This window comes from Drosophila melanogaster, chromosome 3R, assembly GCF_000001215.4.
Source record: "Drosophila melanogaster chromosome 3R".
NCBI lineage: Eukaryota > Metazoa > Arthropoda > Insecta > Diptera > Drosophilidae > Drosophila > Drosophila melanogaster.
The window spans coordinates 30081563-30101877 of NT_033777.3; the positions used below are offsets into that span (position 1 = coordinate 30081563).

The 20315-nt window shown below is 41.4% G+C and overlaps 1 protein-coding gene across 4 annotated transcripts in view, besides 1 other annotated feature; it reads left to right on the forward strand.

Moving 5' to 3' along the window:
* The window catches only part of sima (similar), a 63488-nt gene that overhangs the window by 23252 nt on the left and 19921 nt on the right, over window positions 1-20315 (forward strand). For 3 of the 4 annotated variants that reach the window (NM_079845.4, NM_001144657.3, NM_001300670.1), the window contains exon 7: window positions 618-759. In NM_079845.4, the coding sequence (NP_524584.2) occupies window positions 618-759 (142 nt within the window). Of the gene's footprint in view, window positions 1-617; window positions 760-17957; window positions 18357-20315 lie in introns of those variants that run through there. The other variant, NM_001276171.1, reaches the window with a different exon arrangement.
* Window positions 3346-4751: a mobile genetic element.

Here is a 20315-nt window from a genome sequence, read left to right on the forward strand (position 1 = left end):
CCCCCTTCTTTTTTAACGCCCCACACAGCGAGTTGCTATTATTTAATTTTTATGCCCCAGCGCTTTTGGCGCCGTAATTTGAGACTTGACAATTTGCCAACCAGCAGAAAACACGGTAATGAAAAATGTCTACTTAATGAGATATGTCACTGTTATTTACACTTTATTTTGAATATCAAAGATATATTTTAATATGTCAAACAATTTAATTACGAAGTCTTAAGTGCGAAAGCCCAACTTCAATGGGTAATTGGATATTTAGAACAAATACTTTACAGTGTAGCTAGGCTAGTGACCATGATTATATCCTTCCTGGCTGCCTAAATATCCCTAAAAATATCCGCAATGTGCCAAAATTGTAACCGATTCGGGTTTGTATCTGGTTCAAGAGCTTCGTGGCTCGATTATTATGACAGATTCAATGGGCGGAGCGGCAGACCGCAGAAGATTTTGTTTATTGTTTTTTTTTGTGGTGGCGAATGTAATCCGATTTCGCTGCCAAGAGCAGTGGGCGAACTTAAACCAGAACTTGAAGCACATTTAAAACAATCTATTACATCCACTTGCCACTACTAATTCTATCTAATCATCTATCTCTGCGTATCTGTATCTTTTAGTGCTGAGCAAGGGACAGGGCGAGACCTCCCGCTACAGATTTCTGGGAAAATACGGTGGCTACTGCTGGATTCTTAGCCAGGCCACGATCGTCTACGATAAGTTAAAGCCGCAGAGCGTCGTTTGCGTTAACTATGTCATAAGGTGAGTCAGTCAGATTTCCAATATATATATATATATACTAACCGTAGAACAACAAACGGGTCCCAAAGAATACCGAATTGAGCCATTTCACTGGGCGGGATTTTCAATTGGCGCGGAACAATGCCGGATATATGCTCATTACATTTTTGGGCAAGTTAATTTTATCATTTAATTAAGCCACCAAACAGGAAGTGAAATTCTTCGTATTAATCCTGCCGTTTTTAATCGACCAAATTCAAATTTCCCCTCTCCATTTCAAATATTTGAACAGCCTTGAATGGGGGGGCGGTAATTGTGGGTGGTGGTGGGTCGATGGTGCGTGTGCTCGGCATTTGCATAAAGAATTCTGCGCCTCAGCTGGCGCTTTATGTAAGTTTTCCCCACTTTTCGCAACGATTTGGTTTTCTAATCCGTCATTTATTGAATTGTCACCGGCGAGTGGCCCAGATTTTCCATTTGATAACAGTGCCAAATTAGCATCCCGCAATCGATTTTCCTTCCCCTCAATTTCCATATTCATAATCCCATTCGATATTTTCGATTTGCTTCGTGCGCACAACATCGTTTCGTGCCTTTTCCATTTGCGTTTTTCCATTCGCGTTTTCCACATAATATATATTTTATTTTAACGGACGTTGCGTGAGTCCACGTGCGGGTCAACAATGAATAATAAATTAACAATGTCTCTAATGAAGAAGCTCCTCTGACCCCCCACCTACCCCCCAAAAAACCAACAGTTTCCCCCATTTTTTTTCAGCTCGACTGGTAAGTACCCCGCACCAATTTGTATTTACTTAATTTAAGCGTGTATGAGCAAATATTTGTGCATTGTTTCGCTTCTTCCTTTTCGAGATTCACACTCGCCTGCCCCCCAAAAATAAAATATACTCATAAAAAGAGCAGTATATAAGTTCTTAATTTTTTTTTATTAAGGTGCGTGTGTACCAAAAGTACAAATTCATTTTTAATTGTGCACCTTTTTTGTGGGTTTAAAAACTCGTGTCGTTTCCCATACACTTTCGATTATTTCGTAGCCCAGGGGATTTATTATGATTCAAATTCTAGATGAAATAGAGAAAATAGTTAAAATGGAATTTAATTACTCACTACTCATTGTATTGTGGTAAAAGAGACAATATAAATTTTAAAATTGGCAGTGATTTCTCTCGGTGTAACCCTTACCCGCACATGATGACGAATGCAGTGATGCGGTGCAAATGAATGCTGACAATTTGCTTTAATTCACACAACATGTGATTAGCCTCCACCCCCACTGTCCCCCATTTTATTCATTTTATTCATTTCTCTCGTGTCTTTATTGTTCTTTTTTAACTGCGTCAATCAAGTTGATTCAATTGTTCAATCCTTGATTAAACTTCTTACAAATCGATTGTGTAACTACGCAGTGCGTGTGCGTTCCACAAAAAATGGGGGATTGGTTTTAGAAAGTAGGGAATGTGAACCAATCAGTAGGATACACATAAATTAGTTTCTGAATTATATATTCGCATTATATTCGCATTATACAACGAAGATTTTTGTCTTAAATATTACTTACCACTTCTATTCATCTTTGATGTTTAGTGTGACAGCTATTCGACCCATTTCTATTCATTTGCTATCCGTTTTCCACTCGTGTGCATTTGAATGACAACAAATATATTGGTTTGCTTGTAAATATTAGACCTATTTGTTTTTGTAAATGTTGTTTGCCTAATTGAATAAAACAATATTACACAAGCAAAAAGAGAGCGAGTGAGCCTTTGAAAGACTGCCAACAAAAAAAAATCTCTTTGAACTGTTTGTTTACCTTTTGGGTTATTCTCACTCATTATATACGATATGCATAATTATATATGGGATGTTGTTTGGATTTAGATTTACTCGGAGCTTGGCTTGATTTATTAACTCTGCGATAGCAGTTTCTCAAAACGCAACAGACATGTGATAGGTGGCACGATAAAAAAATATCAAAGATTTCAGTATGATAACAAGCTAAAATGAGCAGTAAAGTATTATGAATGAATAAATCAAAGAAAGGATTAGTACTTGTAATTCAATTTCAATTTTCTAACTTCTTCACTCTAGTAATATTTTATATTTAACAAATTCACAAGCTTTTTCCCAGTGCAGATCGAGCGTTGTTCCGTCTCTTTCGCTCCGCTCTCTCTTAACGAGCTCGTCACTCAGTTGGCAGCTGACTCAAGGTCGCTTATCTTTGGGAGCGGTGCAATCTGTTTCAGATGCGTAATTGCCGCTGCATATTTATAGATTCCCACATTTTGGCGAAGCCAAGAAAAGCGGCGAGTACTCGCGATTTTCCCACGCCAATCCAATTAACATTGATTAGTTGATTTTGCGCTCGCTGTCCTGGAGGAAATTTGCATTTTTATAGCTTGTAGCCGTAGTCCTTGCATAATTCCAGCCACGCGTTGCTTTTAATTACCAAAAGTCTCTCTCACTTTGTCCTGCAGAGGTTTTTGCTCTCCTGCCTCTCTTGATTTATCGCACTTGACGCAGCGCAGAGCCTTCGGCTGAAATCACACACCCTGTGTTTTGCTTTGCTCGTTGCCTGAAACTTTTTGGCAGAGAACTGCAAGGGTGGCACTTTTTTACCACTCGACTCACACCCTACAATTTTGTGTGCGGGTGCTACTCGCCACGCACATCGCGGGTACTTACAAACACACAGTATAAATCTGAACATGCAGACAAGACACCCCGTTGTGTGCGCACCCGAATCAATACGGTGTTTTGCGTCGCGGGTGCCGCTCACACAGTGCCTAAAAAGGGATGAGTGAGAAAAACACTTGTGGGTATACCGTTAAACACATGGGTGTTTCCAAAAATACTCGGGTGTTTCCAAAAATACTCGAGTGGTCTCGTAGGTAGTCGAGTCAAATGGCGCCATACATAATGATTGTTGAGTTCTTGTGTCTTTGGTCCAGTGTCTCGGCTGTTAATTGCCCCTTTTTTGTTTTTTACGATGCAATTACTAGCTTGTTAGGATTCAGTATTATTTGGAAGCCAAAGGAAAAGGTCACAATAATGGCAGAAGCGGCTGATTTCGTTAAAAATAAAATTAACAATGGAACATACTCAGTTGCCAATAAACATAAAGGAAAAAGTGTTATTTGGAGCATTTTATGTGACATTTTAAAGGAAGATGAAACTGTTCTGGACGGATGGCTGTTCTGCAGGCAATGCCAGAAAGTGCTCAAATTTTTACACAAAAACACCTCCAATTTATCCCGCCATAAATGTTGTCTAACATTAAGACGACCAACGGAATTAAAAATTGTTTCGGAAAACGACAAGAAAGTAGCTATTGAAAAATGCACCCAATGGGTTGTCCAAGATTGTCGGCCGTTTTCTGCAGTAACCGGAGCCGGATTTAAAAATTTGGTGAAGTTTTTCCTACAAATCGGCGCTATCTATGGGGAACAGGTAGACGTCGATGACTTACTACCTGATCCAACAACATTAAGTCCTTATATTTAATAGATACTTTTTAAGCCCACTATGTTTTTATTATTTAGATTGAGACATTAAAAAACGTAAAAATCAACAAATGCCGTCTTTAATTGCAATTACTTTATGTGTTTGAAATGGGAGGCACCCATTGAGTCCATCAAAGAGCAAAGACATGAGCACAAAAATTTTCTTGGGTATTCCCTTTTACCCTTCATTTCTTATACCCGTCACGCTTCCACCCATACAAATTTTAGGCGTACAAAAAATGACCAGAGAACTGCAGCCCGCATACAAAAAATGACCTGCGGCCGATCGTTGACTGTGCGTCCACTCACCCATACGGCTCTTGCGCAGCAGGCCTCGGGTGGTTTTTTTACTCGTAACAAAAACACAACGTCGGTAAAACACTCGAGTATTTTGTGTTGCCGCAAGTAGGGTGTCAAAAAAAACGGGGTGCCTAGAGTACCGAGTGTTTATCGGGTGGACGTAGAGTGCGAGTGGCGGGCTGCAGTTCTCTGCTTTTTGGCCCTAATGGAATTTACACGAGTTCTTAACACTTTCCCCCAAAGTTTCGAATGGTTTTTTTGGGCTCAGGACGCCATTTTGTGGCCGAGCGACTAAAAATTAAAACAATAAATTAAGGACATCGAGCAGGAGGCCCAAAAATGTGTTGCATACTTTGGGGCAATAAAAGGGGGATTTCATTATGATTGCCCGACCTTCCCGATAAAATGAACTGAAAGATGGCCAGATGGCTTTAAAGAGAATTAAAGACTGCGATTCCTTTGTACTTTGTACCATTCATTGCATTATTCATGCTTTCATGGGCGACCTTTTCGCAGAGAGAAATTCCATTTGCAGACCACAGCATAAATATTTCATATACACATGCTCTAATCGGGATTATTGACGGGTTTCTCCTCAACGGCAAAGGGTTCTCAAGTTCCTAAGTTTGTGTTACTACGCCCAAAAGAGTTTTTCTTTCCTTTTACTTCCCTTTTAGGGTTTGATGTTTGCGTGGTCGTAATTTTGATTTTGATTTCTTCCGAGCGATAACTTCGGTCACCTGGCTAATTGAAAAAGTTGAAGGCAGTCTTGGAGTTTTTTTCCTTCCTTTTTCCCGTTGACCTTAATTGCCTCGGATCGATGTTCCACTCAATCCGCGCACCTGCACATCCTGACTCCGGTGTCTCTTTAATGGAAATGGAATGGTATTTGGCAGCAACAGCCGGACAGGCGCTAAATTGCCCCGGAGTCAGTGCAGTAAGCCAAAGGAGAGATTTATGGCCGCACAATTACCAAAAGGCTGTTACAATGGCACATAGATGTGAGTGGGGAATTGTGGGAGAACTATCCCTGGTTGCCAAGAAAATAAATACACAGTGGGAAAACGTACAAAAATAAATCCAACGGATTTCCCGATGATATTCTGTTTAACTCATCTCTCATAGGTGTGATTCTAGAGCTTAGCTATTTTGTTTATACAGATATCTACCATTCGAGTCAATTAATATTTTCGGTGTACTTCAGAATGAAGAATAACGTTGCTTATAAATTTCCCCCTACTTTTCCCGCACCGATAAGGCAGGCTTAGTTATCTGGTCACGTAGTCGGCAGCAGTTCGATCGTGGAATCCTTGGGCAAGTCCTTATTAAAGCCGCGTTATTAATGCGGCTGAGCGATGAAGTTATTCACTCGCTTTCGATAAACCATTCTGGCCCAATTTATTATTCTAATTTTGCCCTTTTTAGCCTGCAATCCCCAAAGTTGAGCGGAAATGTTTGTTGATTTCCGGGCGGACTCAAGTGGCCGCTCTGACGTCGGGATAATTAACTGTGAATGGGGTAACACTTGGAAACACAGTTGGAAACACTAGGGGTATGCTCGGAAAATCCAGCTGGTGGCAAGGGAGGGCAAGGAACATTTCACACACGTGTAAACTCAACAAAATTGGAACGTAAAGCGATGGGAATTTTCAACCACTTGACGTTGATGTGAAGAATTTTTGTCTCTACTTAAGGAATTTAATTTGGGAAGTAGAAACGGAAAAGCCAGTTTGTGGATGAGTTTTTCGTATCCTTGGGCAATTGTTTGCTTATCGCACAGCCTTGCAGCTGATTCTGTTTTGATGAAGTCGCTGGCTCTTTATCTTTATCTCTATCTCTATATTTACATCCGTCCTGTGTGCTGTGACCCCATCAACGTCAACATTGCGTATACGCAACGAGTGCCGCCCATTATTTGTATAAATATTTTCATCATTCCTGCTGATGCGGCAACAAAATGACAAATTCATAGTCACAGCTGAGCCCGCTGAATCAACTTGTTTGCATATTTATTATTTGTACCTTGATGGAAACGGCGAGGAAAGCGTGGGAATGCCGGGAAAAGCAGGGGGAAGGCGGATGCGGATGAAAAGCTTGTTACAGCTCCACATGTGTGTCGTTAAATTATGTCCTGTGTACGAGTGGAAATTGCATTTTGATTGGCTTGTTGCTGCCGCAGATAGGACAGCATCTTGAGCTCACTCCTCATTTATTTGGATCCCCATTTCGCCGGCGAAGAGTTGGGTTTGATTGCACATGAAAACGTTTTTATGCTGCGCATAAAATTTCCGTTGCCAAAGCCAAGCTCTTTCGGACAAACGGAACGTAAACGTTGTAAATTTGCCAGCATCAAAAATGGATCTTCAACGTTATCGAATTGCGAAGCAATCGTTTGGCTAATACACTGAAAACACTGAAGGTACAGAAAATAATTTGTAAAAAAATATATTTTGCACACTTCATTCAAAAGAGTATGCTGGTGCATAGTTCTAGCCACCTTTATAGATTAAATAATACGAATTTAATAGGTATGATCCGTGCCTTTTAGCAAAATTATGGCTTACACGTTTCCAAGTGGAATCTAACTTTCATCTCTATTGTAAGCCCACATTGATGGCCTTTAGGTTCCTTTTAGGCAGTTCATAATTTGATGGGAAGCCGCTTTAAGAGCAGGCTTTAAAAGTTGATGGAGTGCTCTTGTTTTTGGCCTGTTTTGGGTTCGGTAGAGGGTTAAGAAGGTTAAGAGCGGGAGGAAAAGTGCCGGATTACCATATTAACATATATCTGCGGCAAATGCCAAGGCAAGGCCTGTGTGATACGCACAATAAAACCCGATAAATCCGCCCGAAATCACAAAATGTTGCCAACTTGAAGACTTTTTCACACGCAAAGAGGTGACTTTTCCGGCGGAGTGCGGGGGGACACACGCACACAGGGCTTTTCCCGCTTTCTACTGCGCTCTCGCTCCCACTTGAGAGCTTTTTATACGCCGTGGAATTATTTTCCTGTGCTTCCTTACTTCTTTTCCTAATGTCGAGTTTTCGAGGCCGTGCGTTGCATATTTGAATAAACGTCAATGTAATTGACACTTAGCGGAGAAATGCGAATGGCTTGTGAAAGGTGGAAGAAAGTGGAGAAGGCAGCAGGAACAAAGATGAGCGAAAAAAGGGTGGGGGCGTTGCCTCTTTTTTTTTTTTTTGTTTGGTTGGCCAATCTTGTGGGGTTTCCGATTTTCCCTTCCAAGCGGAAGTCAACGAACTGAACGCGTGTCTCCTAAGTGTGTGTGTGTGTGTGTGTGCGTGTGCTTACCTGTTTATTTCCGCTTCCACCTGTCTCTGACAGGCCGTTTTGTCCTCCGTCCTTCGGCCAGCAAATTGTGTAATTTAGCTCACGAAATGTATTTTCCTTTGCCATCATTTTAAAGTTGGCCAAGAGTCGGGCGAGTCGGCCCATAAACATCAGCATTATTCATCCGCCCCATTTGGTTTTTCACCGTAGACCGTTTGTAGCCGCATAATTCTGGTAGATTTAATACTTTGTTTTACGCATTTTTCCTTTTACACGGAAAACAAAAGATAAACAACTTGATTTCAGACCATATATAGGGAATTTTTAGTGAAAATATTAATATTAATATTAATTAATATTAATTAATATTTTCGGATACTATTTTTAGGCCCTATTCGGGGTCAAGGAAATCCCTCCAACACACAGCTATAAATACACGTGCCGTGCGATTTGGGCAATGATGTTCCTAAAGGTCCTCCCCCTCACTAAACACACCCTCCTCCTCTTCCCCCCATCATGCAAACAACAGCCCCTCTATCCATCGCCAATGATGTGACAATTACCTAGCATACTTTTTTGGGGGCCGGCCCTGACATTTGTCGGACAATAAAAAGCATGAGCAAAAGGCAAATCAATTTCACCTTCTCGCCGCCTATTACAAAATTTATTTGTTTGTTCGCTGAGCTTTTTTTTTATGGCGCTTCGATTTAACAGGAAAAACAAGGGGGAAAATCGGCAAAACAATAAGAACAACATCATCATATGTTTTGTTGTTCCTGCAAATATTTTTGCGTCGCATTTGTGTTTGCCTTTTATTTTTTTTCTGTACCCCAAACGTTCTCACTTTCTACGCATTCTTTCCTCTCCCCGTGTGAGTGTGTGTGTGTGAGTGTCGTTGACTGGTGAAAGTGAAAGTTCTGCTCATTTTCCATGCCATTGCACGAGCCTAAACGGTGCTCTCTCTTGTGTTAATGCTCTCGCTCGCTCTCCCCGGGGGATTACATAACGCGGCAAAAGCGAAAGTGAAAGCCGAGTGTTTCAGGAAAAAGAAAATTCGAGTTCAAGGTCCCTCGTAGGCCGCATGCTCAAGAGAGATTTGTGCCGTTAAAGAGAGCATTTCGCTCTCTTTCTGAGCCTAAAAGTAGGCCGCATTGGTGTGAACTGGAGCTAGCGACGATTTCCCAAATTCCGCACCACTCCCCCCTCCCACCATTTACCACTCACTGCTTTCCTCTCTCTTCCCAGGGCGTGGGTAACAAGTTCCTGCTTGCACCAGAAAATCAGAAAACAGCTGAGCGGAGAATGTTGGAGGTGTGAGATTTTGGGGGCGGGGGCGGCACGTGTACCGTTATTCTAAATGTGAAGAGCGATTGCAGGTAATACGGCTATCTGGTAAATTGTCTCCAGGTGGTGGCACCTCCTTTTTGTGCCAGACTTTTGCTTTGTTGTTTCAACTGCTGTGTTCAGCGATAAAAGAAAGAAGAATGATTCAGGGAATGAGGATTTTTTCTTGATTTCGGGGTGTTCTTTCTTTCAAACTTTACGTTTTCTTTTCGACGACTAAAAAATACAATTTCCATAAGAGTCTTAAAAGAAATTCGTTATCGATAAATATCAATCGACTCGATAAGCAATATCGATATTACTTAAATGTTTATTTCCAAATTTTATTTTTGAGTTCTCAGAGCAGAAAGTCTTTTTGGGAACGCTAAAAGAAGATGATAAAAAAAGAGATAAAACAGGGAAGGGGAAGGAGAGACAAGCATCTTATCGGGCTCAAACATTTGGCATTGCATAATTTGGGGCGCAAACGGCTGGCAAATATTCAAGTTCTCTGAGCCCCCAAGACAGAAGTGTGGTGAGCAGAAAAGCCGGAGGGGGTGGGAAAAGTTTCCCATCGTAATTGCAAATTACGCAAGTGGAGAACCGAGGGAAACCCGGAGACAGAGCCGAGTTATCAAAATGGAAATGTTTTTCGGCAGTTGAGGGCGTCAAAGCGTCGGCCCCGAAAAGCAGACAAAAGTCAATGGGAAGTGAGGAAAACACGCCAACTACGCATAAAACTAAAGAACTTTCGGTTCCAAAGTTGACACAAGCCACTGTCGAAGAAGAATAAAGAAGACAAACAGCGGTTCGATAAATAGAGAAATGAAAGAGTTCTGGGGAAAGTGGGGTCCTAAGAAAACAAGGGGATGAAAAATATTTTTACAATTGTTCGTAAGATGTAAGTCATATCTTCCAGCTTAGCAGATCAATCTATGTTGGGTTAGTTACTTTAGATATATAGATATATTTTCAAATCAAGCCATAAAATATTCAAGAAAAGTTCCATTATGTTTTTCTAATCCTTAATGACACTGTTGATTTCAATTTGTTGTTTTATTTTGCGTACATTTAGACGCATAATTCAAAAAATTCAAAGACATAACTATGACGACACGGATAGCTTGTGAAATATATATCCTTTCCCCTTCCGATGGAAGGTCAGCTCCTCGCACCTCCCCCCCGCCCCTTTTGGGCCTACGTGAGCTGGAGCAATGCCAAGGCCTGAAATTGTTGAAATTAATGTGCTAAGATCTTACAGAGAAGCTGGGCGCTAGATAAACAAATTCCGGCGATCTGGCTATTTATATTAATGATAATTTGCCGTGCTCGACATCGGGCGACAAACCGCTTGACTATAATCGGATCAGGGGAACGCATAAATCGTTGGCCTCCTCACTTTTTTTCCATTAATTCTTTTATTTATTATTTGGCTGTTGCTGCTGCTTCTTGCTCCACTTGCAACATGTGACCCGATGGGAGGATGGGGATGCCAGTATCCCACGCAATTCGCTTTAAATCTAATATTATTTTAATAATCGCCAGCCTCTTGTTTTTTGTCACCATCCCATTCCATTTTTTCCATCCCATTCCGCTCTGCTTCTCTTAATTCAATAAAAAACTGTTTACAAAAAGCAGCGGGCAAGTGGAATAGGTATATGGTGCCCTATATTACCCTGTTCGAAAAGAACATTTTTGGATTATTGCAATATTTTGAAAAGATTTAAGTGTGTTTAGAGCTAAATAAATATTGGAAACTACAAAAAGAAAGGGGACTTTAGCTACTTTCGTCATTAAACAGAATCTCACCAAGTCTGCTCTACATTTCTCATAGATATCGAGATGTTCTTTTTACAGGGTATCACAGCAGCGAATAACAATTAGTGCGCGCCAAATGCGAGTCACATGAATTTTGTCGCCGTGTCTAGATTGATTCGAATGCTTCGCGGTCTTGTCGATGCCGAAACCCATTTTCATTTTCACTTTCGCTTTCATGCGGTCAGCGTGTGCACACACAGAGAAAAATTTGTGATATTAAAATATGGAAAATGCATACACAGCTGCTATATGTGTTTGAAAAATATACAATACATTCCCCATTTAAATAGCTTTGTCGAATTTTCACAGTTTCTTTTTCCTTTGGGATAACGACACATTCGGAAAATTTGTTGCCGTGCAGCGCGGAATAGGAATGAAAATAGAAGTGGGAGGCATCGAAAACAGCGCGTGGCATGAGTATTTCCAAAATAGCCGAAATAAAAAAAAGCAGAATATAATTCTGGTCACATGCAGAACGATGAAAATGCCCGCGGGAGTCGAGGGGGAAAAGCGAGGCACGTGGGTTTATTCCATTTCCCAGCGAGCGAAAAGCCAGAGAAAGAGAAACCGGAATCCAAATGATGGAAGAGCGCAGGGAAGAGGCTGGAGCATCCGATACACATGTTCCTGAGTGACTTTTGATGGATGCCACGCCTCGGCTGTATATCCTACATCCTGCAGGACCCTCTTTTATTTGTTTTTCCATCCTTCTCGGTTTTTATGCTGCCCATTGTCCCTTTTTTTAAAGGCCGTTTTCTTCTTATCAATTTGCGAGCCAGTTTATTAATTTTGCCGACCCAAACTAGATTTATATTTGTCCCGCATAACGACGTGCATAAATCAGTTGGACATCTGCGGGAAGTTTTGGTTATGAGGAGTTTTTGAGGAGTTATATATATATTTTTATAGTTTGACAATTCTTTAAGTTTCTCGTACCTATGTATAACAGCTGATCCCAACCACTCCCAATCCGATTGTGTGCACTTTCGACCATCGCGTGCCATTTGGTCATTATTAGTGGGCTCTTTTATTATTTTGGCCAGACATTGTTTGGACAGTAGACCAAGTTTAATATTAATTCGTGACCCAACGCCCCCAAAAAGTGCCCGCCCACCGGAGGGGAGCAATCAATGGCCCAGTCTTCTGGCCCGGACTGGCTAACTAACCGAATGAATAAATGAGTAAGCGAATGAAAATGGGCAAATGGCTTTTCCTTTGATGACTTCGTTTTGGAGCCAATTTCCCGACCGCCGTCGACATTCAATTGCGGCGCTCTTGGCCTTTTTATTAGAATTTCGCTGTATGGAGAGAAGTACTCATCATCATCATCATCATCATCATCATTACCATCATCTCCGGCATGCCAGCCATCAATCATGCCACGCCAAATTGTTTAGAATAAATGTTGTTTTAACTTATTATTATTGTTTTGTTGTTACTTGCGTGTCGGCTGTCTGGAATCATTCTCGCTTTTTGTTGCGGTGGCTTGTTATTTTAATTAAGCGTTTCATTATGTCGCTAATTTGTTGAAATTAAAGCTGGGGGTAAAAAAAAAAAAAAACGCTAAACCAAAAACACATGACAAAGATTCGGCAGCAGAAAACGTGACACACAATTTGTAATCTACACAATTATTCGATGGCGATACCATCTTGATCGTCATCCATACAATATTTGGTCATCGAAATTCGAGAGAGAAATAAAATTGCACAGATAAGTAGTGAATATTGTGGCATTTTCCATTTGCAAAGGTATTAAATATTTCTTTCTGTGTACCCAAGCCCATACTAACCTTTTGTTAAAGTGTTGCCACTTTTTTTTTTCAACAACAGATGATAATTGTTTATATGTGTTCCCCCAAACATCCATCATTATCGTCGTATCTGTATCTCGACTATAACTCATCCGCTTTCCTGTTGGCGCGTCGGTGAATCTCCCCGCTCACTTTTGCACCATCTCTCTTAGCGGTGGCTTTTGTACCTTTTGTTGGCTTCATTTCGCGGCGCTTAGATAAACATATACAGATACAGCTACCGAGGAACCAGATACATTTATGGGGCAGCAGGACGTGGAGGCCTTTTCGGCCTCTGTTGGTCGAGAGCACACAAAAAGTGTGATATATAATAGCCAGCTGCCTCCTTCCATTCCACGCAGTTTTTTCTCCGACAGTTGTCAACACTTGAGTGGCGTGTTGTGCTGTCCTTCGTCCTGCGAAAAACATAAAATCCATGGGCTGTCACAAAAGGATAAATCAATATTGGTCTACCACTAAGATTTGGCCTTTGATTCGCTGTTGATACGGTTGCTCGTAAATCGCGTATTATCCAATGGCCTCCCCCACGGCGAGACTTTCCGATCGATTTGCGTCAGCTTTGATAATCTTATCTGTGCCACCAATCCGCAATTAGCTTCTGGTCAACTTATGGCCCATTTATAATGCATTCAGCAAGCCATTAACGGAAGTTCAATGTGCACTGGGCAAAATGATTCCATTTAATAATAGCAAACACACGTACATAGTGATAAATGCATATCATTCCTGAGTTTAAAGGCAGCTTTCTTTTAAGACTACAATGGAATTATAAACCAGTTTTATCTGAGTGTCTTTCTGCCTATCCACTCCGCAAGCCATTCAAACACACCTGTTTGCCCAAACATTTTGAACAAATCTGTTTGATTGATCGTGTATCTTCGGGTCGGATATTCCGCATCATCGATTGAAGCGGAACCCGGCACACAGTAGCTGTTTAAGTAGGTAGAAAAAGGGAGGATATCGGAAGAGAACCCCCGAATTATCTGGAGAACTCCCCCCCCCCCTTACCGCTCCCATTCCTCATCTCTGTTTTTTTTGTGTGACTGCCTCGTCGTTGGCCATTGTTTTTTACTCTTGCAATCAGAAAAAACTTGATCTGATGTTCGGTTTGGTTTCTCGTTTACCTCCACACCACTCCCCATGAACGTGTCCGTGTCTGTGTCTGTGCATTGCCAAATCTTTCGCCGACTTTTTGTTTTCATTATTTTCGCAAAGTGCTGGGAGAGCCGCCCGTGGAAAGAAGAAACCAGTTCCACCAGATGCCGGCCGGCACACAAACGGCGAAACACAGACGGCGGCACACATTCGCCTCGGCCTGTTCACTTTTTGCACTTTTTCGAGCGGTAGCATGGTTAACCCCCCGTGAAGCACATACCCTCCGATCCCGACTCTCGATCGCCGGAACACACGACGGCTCTTCGACTCACTCGCTCCGCATTGAGTGGGCTTTCGAGCCGTTCATGGTGCCCGGCTCGGCACGTATGCCAGTTTTGAAAAGTCCATACATACCAGACCGGGCCCAGACCAAGACCCCCAGACCTCTGCTGGGGGCATTTCCACGGAATTCCAAAACAACGTCTGCACCTGCTGCCCCATAAGTGACTAGCCGGACCACCACACCTGTGGTTAATTGAATAGGGCCACAAGCCGGAAACCAACCAACTACCAACTAGCAATGAGCAGTTCGCTTTATGGATGCAGTATCTTGAAGATATTGATTCTGCTCGGAATTGAAATACTTGTATGCTACTATGTTGACCCCTGCTGTGCCTATCTATTTGTCTGCAAATCCAGTAGAAGCGACGTGAGTGAAACGGCGTCGCCCCTTTCGATTTCACGAATTCGTCGTCTATTGAGCTCGTTTCGCAAATTGTTGGCAGAATTACGTGGCAGCTGAGCGAGACAGCAACAACATTGGGCTGCAACCACCGGCGGAACTTATGAAATAATTCTCCAGATGCCAAGCATATACAAGTTGGGGCATCAGGGGATTTGGGGGTTAGCTGATATGCACATATGTGTGTATGTCTGTATGCATCTGACCGATTTGCAACTGCGCATATGATTTACTGCACTCACTCGAGTCTAGACCCAGTGCTCTCGATATGGTCATGGGTTTCGATGTCGATCTGGCTAGAATCCATGTGGGCAGATGTGCAATAGCTATCTGCGCACATAAGTCAATTTGCTTTATGTTTGATTGCCGGATGCCAGCAAACTTTTAGTAGGGTATTACTTTCTGAAATTATTGCGACTAATGAATGTACTTCGTTCACTGCGGGTTTGCAAAAGATGGTGATAAAACCAATTTGTTTAGAAGATAAATCAAGAGCTCGATTTCTCACCTGGCAACCAAATTTTGGATTCACAATTTCTAATTGCAACAGCTTTGATCGAACTGCGTGTATTATGTGTTCAATAGAAGTATTATGTAAACGCTTTCCTCTATAAATTCGCATATAAATCCAGCCAGGTTCGTCAGCTCCGATTTGAAGTAAACATTTGAAACATTTGTTTTTGCGGTCGAATTCGTGGAGATAAGAAACCTTATCCCCCCCCTAAACCGATTTTGACCAATCCCTGTGTCATGGTCTTGAGTCATCATGGGACTATATTGCTTACGACTAACTTCCAGCCGAATGGACTTCTGGGGGCTTGTCATTCCGAAAGGCGACTGAGCATGATGCAGCACTTTGCGATCTGACAGTCGGATTGCATTTGGCGGGGTGAGTGGATGTATATGGAGTATACAATCCATGGAGTATATACATAGTGTTCAGACCGGTTTATCTGGACGACTGATTTATTTGGGTCATATATTCCGGAGTTCCTGGGTGCATGCTTTTAATGTGATTGAAGTCCGACGGTTGATTTGTATTGTGGCCAAGTGAATTGCAGAACGCTTCAGCTTGTCTGCGGCGGCATCCAGTCCCATTTCCTCCCCTTTCCGTCCAAAAGTCCCGCAGACGCCAATGCAGCATCCGAAAATAAACTCGAAAGGGGTGAAAATTCCTTTCCAGCCAGCCAAAAAAAATGTCTTTTTCGTCCGGCTTTTACTTGCTCGCCTTCCTTCTGGCTCGTTTTGTTTGGTTTTGGCACACTTTGAGTTTATTTTTAAAACAATTTCCACTGTTCGTTCATGGCTTGCGAAAAATTCCCATCAAAGATGCGGAAAATGTAGCCACTGACAAGGTGATAACTGCTCGATCTTGTCCAGTCAACAAGATAAATAATAATCGATTCATTAAAGGGGTCGATAATGGATTGAATGGGAATGGTTATCGCAGGCAGCAAGCCAGAATCGAGTTCACTATGGTAATATACTGTCTATAAGACGCAAAGGGGGTGGTTGCCTTAAGAACTTAAAGAGCATAACAATTTTAAGAATTTAAATAACATTTCAAAGTTTGATATTTCAATTGATATTATATTTATAAGAAGGTTAATTTGTCGAGATTTAGATTGAACAACATTTGCAATGGACAGTAGTATGTTGCCAAATGTATCTTTGTCTGATTTTTTCTGCCTCCAATTATTTATGGTTCGCCTTGGTGGAGAAAATGTTTGGCCCGAATTTAATTTGAATTTATTTCTGTCCTCCTCAGCAGCAAAAACTGCATAAACATTTCGAATTTATTTGCCTTCATTCCGACTTTAATATGGTGTTTGCCATGTTCTTTTCTGCTCTCCTGCGGATGTGTTTGCTCTGGTTTGGGAAACACATTTCTGGTGATATTCTGACATTTTCGAGGGGCGTGTGGGAGTGGAAATCACCTTTCCACCGCCCACATTCGTTCACCTTTCCTCTGTCAAGAATTTCCATTTAAGTGAGCTTTTAACGAAGAGGCTCACGAGATTTCATCAGCGAGTTGTGTAAATTTGATGCACTCGAGAAGTGAGAAGACAAATACCACTAAAGGCGATATACCCTCACACACACGCACACACACACTGACGCACACTTACGCACTCACCTACACACTTAAACGCTTTATTTCGTTTTCAAGGCAAATCGTAAAATTTCTGCAAATACTTTGCTCGTGCCTCGTCTCTTTCAGACGAGTGTCTGCTCTCTCTTTCACTTCGTGTTTCGTCCTGGCAGGCCTATTATTTATCCTTCTCTCTCTCTGAATGTGTGTGTGTTTGTGTGGGCTTGTGTGTCCTTTTTTATGCCTATCACGCAATGGCTTTAGTTTTATGGCGAAATTAGCGAATGTCGACTTGGGCAATGCCAGCTCATATTTGTGAAATATTGGATTATGACCAAGCTATACAGAGAAAAAGAACTAGTTGGCACATAAAGTTTATCTTTGATGTAGCAGGATCTTTAACTAAAGATGCCTTAATGACACCACATTTTTAATTGCATGGTCACACTGCTGAATAGGGAATATCACTCATCCGCCATCTTCGTTGTATTCGATCGCTTCTAACAATTTTCTTTACAAATTTGTTCTCTATTTAAAGACAATCCTTTCGTGTGGCAGCTGCTTTCGAGTTGTTACTGTACGGGAAATTGAAAAAGCAATAAGTTCTTGTTTCCAACTGATAAACATGAATATTTGTGGGGTCTGTTTACGACTTTTCGTTCTGTGGAGTGGGAGGGCGATTCCTTTGGCCCACGCATCGATTTCCGCTTTGCCCATTTAGGACTTTTTTCCCTGCATTACCGCTGTCATACTTTTAGGCGCCTGTAAGGCCATGAATAAATACAATACAAAATACCTGGACACTGGTAATACGAACACGTTTTGGCGTTATCATCACTATCAGCTGATATTGCGGGTTCAACGTTTAATGCTTAATTTTTGTAGACAGAATATTCTGCTCTTTAATTTTTGGAGAAAGGGAGATTTTTGAGTGACAGAGGTTTCGTTTGCGGTGCTCAGCTGATTTGTTTGGCATAAAAACAATAATAAATCGCTGGTGAATATGAGAGAAATATTTCAGCTTCCTGCTTTCCACTCAAAATTCAGTCACAGAACGAGTGCTTCTGGGTGGAAAGCACTCAAAATTCAGTGCGCCGGCGTTGCGCTCTCTTCACTCAGAACGCGCTGCTCTCTTGGGGAGCCGCTCTCTATTTTTGGCGTCGCTTCGCTGGCGCTTTGAAAAAAGCCATCGCTTTCGGACTTCCACTCATTCGTCTCTCAAATTTCGCAGCGCTCACTTCACTTTTTCCGTGCACTGCTCCCCGAAAAATATAAAAAATTATAACTTGAACCGAAAAAAACAGAGAGGCGCACTAGTGACAAAAAAAAAAAAAAAAAAAAAAAACACAAAACAAATTAACTAAACTCTGCCGCCGCCGCCGTTGCTATCTCGCTCGCACCTCTCCGATCGCCGCGCCGTGCTTAAAAACAATCGCCGATTGACGTTTTGTTTTACTTCGCCAGCTGCCGTCGAGTCGAGTCGAAGTGCAAAAAGTTAAATAAAATGCTTAAAATCCACGCAAAGGAAAATACTAACTAAACACGCCCGATCGGAACTGTAAATATTTAATAACAAAATAACCACTCAAAAGCCAAATAAAAGCGGTGAACAACTAAGTTCAAAAGGTAAAAGATCAACAGAAGCGAAATTAATAAATTACATAAAAAGCCTGCAGTTTTTTTATACACCTGTGAACCTCGTGAAAAAATAATAAAAAGTCAGCCTGAAGAAAATAAAACAAAGCTAAAAAAAAAAAATACAAAAGTTGACAAAAATAAACTTAATCACACACACACGCGGGGGCCTATATGCAAATTATAAAAAACATATAATTGCTATTTTAATCAGCCGCTGCCTGTGTGTGTGAGCGATTATCAAAATCTGAAACGGTCCAGAGCAAAAATAAAAAACGTCCAAATAACCAAAACCCATTGGAAGCTCATTAGAAAAGTGTGCAAATGTTTGTTACACGCGGAATGCAGAAAAGCGCTCAAAAAATTAATAAACGATCGTATAAAAATACGGAATATGAAAAGTAAATGCAATAAAACAGACAAAGTTTTACACAACACTCGTTCCTAACCTGTAAAATGCTCAGCTGCAGCGCAGCAGCTGCGACGCCGACTGCAACAAATTGCATTCTGCGTGCATTGTCCAAAAAAAAAAAAAAAAGAATTCCTCTCTTTGCTCTCTTTCTTCGCCTTGCTGTTCGCCACATTGCAGTTGCAAATTTGCATTACATAAATTCGCTGAGCATTGGCATTTGTTTATTAAATCTTAATGGTGTGTTTTACGACCAAGAGTGCGTGTAATTAAACAAATTTATATATTTTTTGCTGCTGCAATCGATTACACAACTCTCCGTAAACTCAAAACACAATTCTCAATTCTCCACTCTTTTGATCTCGTTTTACTGTCTTTTCGTTCATTCAATTTACTGCACACACACACACTCACAAGCGCGCACAATTACTGCTATTTTAGGGGGGCTGTTCAAGCAAAGGAAGAAGCAGAAGAGGGGGCGCGGCAGGGGGACACCCGTTATTGCCCTGCAATTGAAAGAGGGAAAAAGAATAAGAGGAGCAAAAAGGAAAGGAGAGCGAATTTACAGCCTCTCGCTTTTCAGACAATTTGTGTTTGTTGTCGTCCGCTTGTTTTGTTCCTCTCTTTTTATGGTTGCCGATTTTTCGTATCTCCACCTCTGTGTTTTCCGTTCTTCGACGCAATTTGTTACACAATAAGAAAATGTGTTTGATGCGACATCAAAGCTCGCAAAAAGGACTTCCAAGCGATAGAACACTGTAGCAGCAGATGCATCGTTGGCTTTCAGCTCCAAACCTTTTCAATAACACACTTGCAAAATGAAGGATGTATAGTATAGGTTTCAATAACTGTCAATTGGTTTTTGATTTACTTTAAAATTTCGACATATTCCGAACGGAATCCGGTTAAATAGTTATCTCTGCCACTGTTTCGATTTATTCGCTTCACCTTTTGCTCAACTGCAGCTTGTCTGGTTGCGCTGTATAGTTTATTTGTGCATCTGCGAAAATCGTGTGGAAAAGGGGCGCGGCAAAAGAACATCAGGCGATCGAGCTGCGCTGCTGACTTCGCACTTCGAAAGTCTCGCACTTGAAAAGTCATCAGAGCACTCGAAGATTCGCCATCCGCGCTACACGTTCAACGTTCCACAATTAGTACAACTTCCACTCGAGTTGCACAGTTCAAGAGTTGAGAGGAAAGATCGCGGGTGCACTTTCTATCTGTATCTCTTATCAGCGGTCGTTCTCGAACATTTCATCAACCCATCGGCACTTCAAATAGCCTGGAGTGTTTTTTGCAGTGCTTATTACAATCACAGCAGAGGGCGTAACGAAAGCACACTGTCAAAAGTTAGTAATCAGTGAAAAATCTAATGAAGTAATAATTTTTTGACATATTCGCCATGTGACTATTTCTTCATTATTACGATGTATTGGAATAACTGAAATAGTATTCATTTTTGTGTTGATAGGTGTTTAATTCGCTGCAATTTGATTTGCGCAATTAAAAAATCATTCTATTTCCTCAACTATGGCATGAGT